The following is a 9,686-nucleotide window of genomic DNA, read 5'->3' as shown; positions in this document are numbered from 1 at the left end:
GAGAAGTTAGAAAGAGTATAAGACCCAGAGAGGATGGAAGACTCCAAGGAAACAAGGCATTCTAAACTCAGCTGATGGCCACACATATAAACTCAGAGACTGAGGTAGCATACATGGGTCTGCAACAGATGGTGTCCTAGAGCTGAAAGAAGTGGACAGAAACAGCCATCCCTCACCCAGAAGCTATCTTCAACTGATAGCCACTTTCAAATGAAAAATTAGTTTTCTCCAAGGGAGTCACAGTGGGAAAACAAACCACTCTTAAGGGTAGGTCCATGTCCAGAAATAGATGGCCAACACAAAGTGAACTCAATGCCACCTTTGAAGGTTCTTTGTCTCATAATGTTATGTCACAATCTTCCTCCCTCCCTCCCTCCCTCCCTCCCCCCCCTCCCTCCCTCCCTCCTTTCTTTCTTTCTTTCTTTCTTTCTTTCTTTCTTTCTTTCTTTCTTTCTTTCTTTCTTTCTTTCTTTCAGTCTTTCTTTCTTTCTTTCAGTCTTTCTTTCTTTCTTTCTTTCTTGTCTTATATGTCCTTTTAACATATTTTATGGCATCTGGTTTTGTGTGTTTATGGGATTCCTATGTGTACAAACATGTGTCTCTGGATAGATATGGGCTTCTAACGTTTTTTCTTTGACTTTTTTTTCTGTTTTTTTTTTTTTTGTCCTCTTCTGATATGTTTGGTTTTGTTTCATTTTGCCTTATTTTATTGTTATTATTATTTAGATGCCTGTTTGTTTTCTAAGAGATACAGAAAGGGTATGGATCTGTATAACAGTGGGTGTACAGAAGAAGTGGGAGGAGATGGGTGGAAAGCCATAATCCAAATATATTATATGAAAAATTATTTTCAATGAAATAAAAAATATACTTAAACAAAAAAAATTTCCTAAATTACTACACTTATAGAAAGTGAGACTCAACTCACATAGATCTGCACTGAGAGTAAACTAGAGTTAGTAGCTCATTTTTAAAATACAGATTAGGGAAAGGGAAGATAGCAGCTTTCTTGTGATGTGAAATGATAGACACTTCTGTAACCAATTGATTGACTGTGATGCTGAAGTTATATGAGGTGATATGATTCAACTTAATACCTTCCATCTCTATAATATTATCCAAAAACAAATAGCTCAGATTAGGGTCATTCAGTATTGTACCTGATTCCTACTGGCTTAAACAACAAAAGAAGCCTGTAAAATTGAGACATGTTTAGGATGTGAGAAGACTTATAGGGAAAGCAGGAATAAAATGTAATATGATGTGGTGGTTCATATTCTTGACTACAGAGAGACTTGTAATTATAATAATGATAATAATAATAAATCTGATAAAAATCCAAATATATGCTAGAGTTCAGTTGATAGGGCTGTCTTAATGCCAGTTTGTGAATTATAACAAATGAACTATGAGAATGTAAGTTTTGACAAAGGAGAAATTGTATGTGACTTATTTGGGACTGTTCTTCCCTCAAGTTTTCTAAATGTCTAAAGTTATTCCTAAATATGTTTCATTAAAAATTCTTCATCAGCACTTGACCATACTTGATATAACAGTATTGCTATAATATATCTCCAGCCAGAGGTGAGAAAAGGAATGGGTGGGGAATGGTAGAAATAATGGCTAAAATAAACCCTGTGTTTCTCAGGAGACAGACTTTACTGGTATTTAGCTAATGCATAATTGGTCTGAAAAATAAATTGATTTTTTAAAACTACTTTTTCAGGTAGCATCAAAAATTTCCAAAATGTAGTAAAATAGAGAGCCTTATAGTGGTGGGTATAAAATCATTGCCGTTTTTATTAACTCTGGTGTGTGTGTGTGTGTGTGTGTGTGTGTGTGTGTGTGTGTGTGTGTGTTTGAAAGTTTGAAGACACACCTATTTGTGACATTGTTTCTCATCTTGCATTTCATATTCAGTGTTGCACATCAACATTCCCTATGGCCTTAAAACTCTCGCTGCATATTATTTTGCCCAAAATAATCTCAGTTATTTGCAAGACATAGGATACATGCATAGGAGAGTTATTTTAAATAAGATATTTGAATAAGGTATTTTAAATAAAACATAACTTTATAATAATACATGTCTTTGTTAAAACAATCAGTTTAAAATAGATGAAAATCAATGTCAGTTCATTTTATTAGAAAAAGTTTCCTAGAGGGCCAGGGGGACTTGAAGCATGTATTACAAGGATGAGTTCTATCATCAACGTCAACCTGAAAGCTGGTAGTGGCTGCATGCACCTGTAACCCCAGCACTAGGGGATGACTAGAGGCTGGGGCAGAGACAGGAGTATCTCTGGACAGCCTCAATAAAATATGGCAAGTTCCAGGTTATGTACTAAGTGCTGCTAGTATGTGGATTCTTAACAAGAAAAGCTCACATTAAAAAAAATGTAATAATAACTTTCCAGGTACAGGGAACTCAGCTCCCAGCTGAAAACCTGGTGAGTGTCAAGTAGAGATTTGTAGAACACCAGCTTCTAAAAGAAGTTCTTTCCATCACAGGAGATAATGAATTCCCATAAGACAAGTTTCAGATACAAAACTGTTGAAATCTGGAAGCATATGGCTTTAAACACTCTTTTAATGTAGGGCACAGATGTTTCCTCATTGAAAGACTGACCAGGAGTGGAATGATTTGAATGTTTTTTTGCAGCTTTGCTACCTCCTGCCTTGTAGGACCAGAATCAGAAAACAAAGATTATTTCTCTGTAGTGCCCTACAAGCATCACAGCTCATGCTTTCTTTGAAATAACTTTAATTTGGGGGAACAGAGGAAGATTTTTCTTACGGAGACACTTCCTTAACACATGTCTATTTGATAGTAAGTTATCTAAGGACTTTCTTTGCAAATGTATTCATATTTTTTCATAGTAAAAGTTTCTTTTCTCTGGGGGGAGTGTCTCACTGAAGGTGGTTTTGATGTGAACACTGAACAAATACAATCATTGTCAAGATCATTTCCAACTGCCAAGGTATGTTTCTCAAATGTGCTTATTAGATACTGTGATTTTTCACATATGGGAATCACCACTTCTTAATGTTTGTCAAATACAGTCAGAGAAGTTTTTCTCTTCATTCTAATTTTTAAAATTCAACAGATAAATATTTTATCATTATCATTAGATAATGTGAAACTAATAGAAATCAAGCAATTAATAAGACCCACCTATTTATTATATGAAATATTATTTTGCCCTTAGACACTTCTATTAATAAGAATAATGAGAATTAATGAGAATAAATTGTGAGGATAAAAATGATTAGTTGTACCTGTCACTCATAATTCCCAAAGATTATTATTAATTGCATTATTGCTAAGTCCTTGATTCTAAGCACAAACACAGATAACTCACTGTGAGACCTGTCTTTTTGACTTCTTAGAAAGTAAGGTTGGGTAGGATTCTTCTTGAGTTCATGACAGAGTCAAATGTTTCTCCATGTTTTGCTCACTCATTCATGCTAATCTGGTAAGTGTATACATCTTTGCAAAAAATAACTTAAAGCCTTGTACTTGTATGTTGTGCATGTTTTTCTATTTTAACCAATTCTCACCGTAAATTATAAGGCAGGTTTCACTTTATAGACAGATGATGAAGCAGCTTCATGTGGTGCCAGGAAATGAATGTAAGGTGAGAGGAGGGACAGAGGGGAACCAGGCTGCTTACTTGCTCCTCACAATTCTTCAATGGATGTGTTCGGCCACTGCTACCATAGTTCTTAATGGATTACAAGAGAATTCTGAGACCCCCACTTTATAATAATGTTAGAGAAAAGTGACATTAAGGTAGGTCAAGATAAAAGAACAATTCCAGGAATCCAAAGCATGAATTTCTACGTACTTGGAATGTAAATAATCATGATGCATCAACATGTTCATTGACAAAATTGGTCATATGAAGTTATCACTCAAATGATATAAAATGCAATGAAATACTATAAACACATTCAGAGTAAATTATGAACCAACATTTGTATAAAACGGCAATTATGGAGTATAGTTATAATGGTAAGAATTTGAGGAATAACATTTGTTAAAAATTGTCAGACAAAATTAAGAAGAATAATAATCAAAATTATCAATTTTCTTCTGATTTCCAGCATAAGAACTTTAACTTTCCTGGTTTTATATTATATAAAATAACTATAAAAACTGTAGAAAAATAATGATATTAATTAGCAACTTTCTTTACAAGTGGAATTGAATAAACAAATACCTGTAAGAAACTACTACTAAAAGAGAGTAAGTATTGCCATTTTATTTAATACTACTTTGATCCTATACATGGTCCTATCCATCATTTCCTTACCTTTAAAATAGATAAATAGCCTTTTTAATGCCCCCAGAGACTGTGTCCCTCGGCCACCTCTGTAGCCAACTGTCACAAAAACACATTTGAACAAATTAAAACTAGCAAACTATGCTGCAGACACCCCGTCCCCTACAGAGCAGCCTGAGGAAGTGCCACTGGTGCCACTGATGCCTTTGGTAAAGTTCAAATTTAGCTGCCATTAGACTGAGACGCCTGTTTTCTGAGCTGACATTTGGTATGCAGCTGCTTTCTGCTGAAGTTCCTCTACTCCAGCATACTATTTATTTGAAAGGCACTTTGGCAATTTTTCCTAGAACCCATCATTTTCAGAGTTTTCAGAAACAAAAGGGCTGTTCCTCTCATCTCTTAATGGTGTATTTCAGTCAAAGGGAGCAAAAGAAAAAAATTCCAAAGATAGCAATGAAAAAAATTGAAGGGGTGTTTAAATAGAAGTATTCCTCATGTAGGTAGATTTTATTCTTCTAAAAAAATTGAGAATGAGATAACTAAAACATAAGTGATAGGAAAACGCAAACTGATGGCCTCTACTTTATGTCTCAGGGAAGAAAAATGGGATAATTTGACTATATAACAGAAGAATTTGACTATCTAGCACAGAAGGGAACACCAGCTCACATCAGCTACACATTGAACTGAATGAAACTTACAGGCATGGGAGATGGAAGTAGCTCAACAAATATTATTTATTATTACAATCTACTGGTAGGTAGACAGGAGATTGCAAGTCAATGTCAGACAAATTAAACAAATTCAAGTCTTCCTGGCAAGGTCTCTGAACACATCTGAGTGGGAAATGAGAAGTCCTTATAGTGGCATGCTCTCCTTAACCTGTTGGAGAGGACACAAGAGAGGCTATAGATTTTATAGATTAAATAGGAAATATGTAAGGAAGGAAAATAACATCCAATTATCAATGATTTGTGTTATAAATGATGTGAATCCCTGGAGTAGATGAAAAGAAGAACTTCTATCCCTGATGGTGATAGCACGTATTTTATAAAGGACCATGACGTGTAACAAGAAGGCATGTGGTCTGTAACCCAATGGATTCCCTCTACATATCTACATGGGATTCATTTTTATGAGACAGGAAACCTAAATAATATAAAGCCCCAATTGCCCTTGTGAATTTCTTGAGGAAAGGAGGTGCTTGTTAAATTTAGAGCTGCAGAAAATGTTGCACTGTCAAAATATTAAGCTAAGAAACTGGCACAGAAGCCTTTCCACTCAATATTCAGTCAAAGTGATCTATAGACAGAAGTTTGCAAAGTGTTCATGCAAATTTTCTGACATGGGTTTCTCTCTTAATTTCCTCCACCTATAAATTAGAAGTTGTATAATGAACTTTAGTTTGATGAGATGCAAACAGCCTTAGACCCCCTTGATTAGTGAAAAAATCTCCTATTTCATTCCTTTACACTCATTTTTTGCTTCCCTGTTTTTACTCACTTTGTCTCAGTTAGCTTCTAGCTCATTTCTGCTTTGTTAGCCTGTGTTTAGATGTGGCAAGCACAGTCAGCTGATGAACAATTAGCATCAAAGGATGAGGATGCTTTTTAAAAAAATTGGCTAGCTTCTTTTTTAATTAATTGAATTATTTATTAATTTATTACTTCTCCAATAGCTATACTTCACCTTTTCAATGCAGTCTTCAGTCAGAAGATAGTTCAAGGATATATACTACTACCAGTGGATGCCTTGATCTTATGGTTTAATGGAGTCTTAAGAGATGGTTAGGAGGGAGAGAAACCGTGAACCGTGCCCCAAATAGGCTGCCAAGTCCTAAATAAAAGACACTGTATTTATTAGGACATAATGTCTGTCAAGGTGTATGTTGTTAATCTTGGTTTTGACGGATTCAATGAGTTTTCTTTTTGCTTTTTACTCTAGTTTGGAAATTGTTTCTTTAAAATATTCTATTAGAAGAAGTGAACACAAAGTCCCATCCCTAACCAAGAAGCTATTTGCAATTGACCCCTGCTGGGGAAGGGAAAATCAGTTTTCTCCAGCGAAGTGACACTGGATATATTAATCACACTCCAGGGCGAGCCCCTTACCCTGGAGAAGTTGATCAACACAAACAAACTCCATGGTACAATGCATATGTGTTTTTTATTTTGTTTTGGTAATTTTTGTCTTACTGACTTCTTCAAAATCTGCCTTTAGTGTTTTAAATTACTCTTATTTTGTGATTTATTTTTTGTTTATTGCTTCTTTGTTTTTTCCTGTTTGCTTATTTGTTTGTTTGTTTTTGAAAGAGAGAGATGTTGGGTGGGGGAAATCTGGGAAATGAAAAAGAATATGATCAAAATATATTGTATGAAAGCAAAAATTTAATAAAAAATTTTAAAATGTAAAAAATAAAATAGATAAATAGCAACGTCTACACAGGTTATTAAAAGTATTAAAAGAAATGAGAAATAATGTGCAGTACACAGAAGAAATAATTTTTATAGCTATTACATGGCTTTCACATATACTGTCAATTATTATGGATTAGTTTATAATAACACATTTATTCCTTTATTAAATCATTTTTATTATTATCCTGACCTTCTTTATATCCACTGCTAGGCTATTCTAATTGCTCGTTAATATTTATTTTGGATAGGTATATCAAGATGAATATTTTTCCAGATTCTCTTAATTTGTTTGAAAGATATAGACTTATAACTTATTTGTATTTGTTCTTTGCAAACAAAAATACCTTATTAAGTGATGAAAAGAAAACTTGATAAATAGTCTAATGCCTCAGTTTCCTTTCCTAAGTTTGATGGAGAAATGAACTCAATTCTGTTTCTTCCAAGGCACAAGAGTCAGCTTACTATATTGGCTCCCAGAGTTTCCTCTTATTCAATTGACTTTCTCGTTTTGAAGTTATATTTTTAATTACCTTTTATGGTTCCTCATTTCATATGTTAAAGAAAAAAATCTTTAGCTTCACCTTGGTGGCCATTACTTTGATTATCTATCTACTTGAAATCCTCTACCTCCAGCTTCGTCTACAACAATGTTGATGTTTGTACTCTTTGTATGTATCTTCATCCTGTCATCCATGAGTCAACTTAACTAACACAAAGTATGAAGAACTGTTTTTTGTATATGAAAAACAATAACAATATCCACAAAATTTTACAACTGAGCAGCATCAAAATATTAATTATGAGAATTCAGAAATTAAATGAAGTTGAGGATGCATTATTTTTCCTGGCAATGTGACTAAGTTTTCCATGAGGCAGATGGAGAAGAGGAATGTGACAGAATTTGTTCTCCTGGGGCTCACGCAGAACCAAAACATGCAGACAATTGTATTTGTGGTGTTTTTGGTCATCTACATAGTCTCTGTTGTTGGAAATTTGCTCATTCTGGTCACCATTACACACAGTCGATTGGTAGGGTCCCCTATGTACTTCTTCCTTGCCTATCTCTCCTTTATTGATGCCTGCTATTCTTCTGTCAATAACCCTAAACTGATTTTTGATTCACTTCATGAAAAAAAGACTATCCAATTCAATGGTTGCATGGCCCAAGTCTTTGGAGAGCATTTCTTTGCAGCTGCTGAAGTCATCTTGCTTACTGTGATGGCTTATGATCGCTATGTGGCCATCTGCAAGCCACTGCACTATGCAACCATTATGAACCGAGTAGTATGTAACCTACTAGTGGGAGTATCATGGATGGGAGGCTTTCTTCATGGAATCATACAGATCCTGTTCATTATTGATTTACCTTTCTGTGGCCCTAATGTCATAGATCACTTTATGTGTGATCTCAACCCTTTGCTTGAACTGGTCTGCACTGATACTCACATTCTGGGGCTCTTCGTTGCTGCCAACAGTGGGTTTATCTGTCTATTAACATTTACTCTTCTTCTAGGCTCCTACTCAGTTATCCTGTGTTCACTAAGAAACCACAGTGCAGAAGGGAGGCACAAAGCTCTCTCCACTTGTGTCTCCCACATCACAGTGGTTGTCTTATTCTTTGTTCCTTCCATTTTTGTGTACATGAGGCCTGCAATTACATTACCCATTGATAAGGCAGTTGCTGTATTCTATACAATGATAACTCCCATGTTAAACCCTTTAATCTATACTTTGAGAAATGCTCAAATGAAAGATGCTATTAGGGGACGGTTCAATAGAAAAATTCATTCAGAAGACAAATAAATAATTTCTGTGAAAATGAGGAAAGGATTCAATGTACATTTTGTATTGAGAACATTTACAGCATGGGGATTAAAACAACTGTCATTTAAGGTGTGGCATTGAAGGAAGCAGAAATAAGAACCATATAATGGATAAACCTAACCCTGTCTAGGTTATAATTGCACTACTGGTATAACACACATTTACTCTCTCTAATGCTTATTCGGTACTAATTCTTGTGTCTCACTCTAGAAATGCTTGCTATAATGAGGTGAGCCACAAGGCTATTCAGGTCAGAATATCCTGATTTCTGTTTCAATTATCTTATTCATTATCTAGGCACAACAAATTATGTCTTTTGAAGTTGAGTATTTGCTATTGACTCCTGCCACCTAAACCCCATTCTTAATTTTCATTGATATTTCCTGGTTCTGTGATGTTTATCTACTATAAGCCCCCATTAACAGTAAAGGGTGATAACAGAAACATTAATGGTCTATTCTCTCAATCATAACTACCTTTCTCAGTGTTTTTATCAAAATTGTCTTCTGAGCTCTGCTAGGTTGAGTAGTACGATTTGCATGATAAATGGCACTCATATTCCTATCTCATTGATATTTGAATCTCTCCTCCACCATCTTTAGATGAGGGAATTATCAACATTTCTAATTTACTCACTAGGGACACTCTTTTTTAGCCATGTCACATCCAAATATATGAACAAAGACCTCATCACCACCTGAATTGCAACACTTGAATGAAGGCTCTTGGTCTAGCAAGTCTACATTGTTAAAGCTGAAGTGATAGAGCCTGAAGTTTGCCCCACCATGATCACACATGATCCTGGGTAAATTAAACAAATCGGAAAGTTCTTTGAAATATAGTGCACCTAGGTCACACTACACTCATCGATCTTCCTTGGAGTATAGTTATCGTTTGAGAAGAAAAGTAGGATTGTGGGAGTGATTTACATAAGCTATTTTAAGTTTTTCCAATTATCTCTTAATTTTGAGATTATAATATAATTACATCCTTTATTCTTTGCCTAAACTCTCCCATATAACCATCCTTGTTCTCTTTCAAATGCATGCCCTCAGAGCTTGCCATAAGTTTCTCCAGATAATGTAGTTAAGCCCTTCAGGTAGACACCTACTTTAGGAAGAAGGCACTTCTAGTGAGTGGAGGAAATTTATCACACTTA

At 35.0% G+C, this 9,686-nt stretch overlaps 1 protein-coding gene across 2 annotated transcripts; it reads left to right on the top strand.

The window, feature by feature from the left end:
• The first annotated feature begins 289 nt into the window (after positions 1-289).
• On the top strand, positions 290-8,506 carry LOC128101737 (olfactory receptor 4C46-like). Of its 2 annotated transcripts, XM_052725074.1 has the most exons (2): positions 290-303; positions 7,591-8,506. In XM_052725074.1, exons 1-2 carry the CDS (start codon positions 290-292, stop codon positions 8,504-8,506), a joined length of 930 nt encoding a protein of 309 aa, XP_052581034.1. The 2 variants fall into 2 exon arrangements, with proteins under 2 accessions (XP_052581034.1, XP_052581033.1); XM_052725073.1 differs by lacking the exon at positions 290-303 and having other exon boundaries at positions 7,571-8,506.
• The last annotated feature ends 1,180 nt before the right edge of the window (positions 8,507-9,686 follow it).

This window comes from Peromyscus californicus, unplaced genomic scaffold (assembly GCF_007827085.1).
Source record: "Peromyscus californicus insignis strain IS unplaced genomic scaffold, ASM782708v3 Scaffold_7__1_contigs__length_154581171, whole genome shotgun sequence".
In the NCBI taxonomy this organism is placed as follows: domain Eukaryota; kingdom Metazoa; phylum Chordata; class Mammalia; order Rodentia; family Cricetidae; genus Peromyscus; species Peromyscus californicus.
Note: the sequence above shows the minus strand (reverse complement) of the source record. Positions and strands in the feature narration are given on the sequence as shown.

Bases quoted from the DNA above. Each gene is read 5' to 3' on its own strand.
- LOC128101737 (XM_052725073.1), top strand. From the start codon at position 7,571: ATGAGGCAGATGGAGAAGAGGAATGTGACAGAATTTGTTCTCCTGGGG.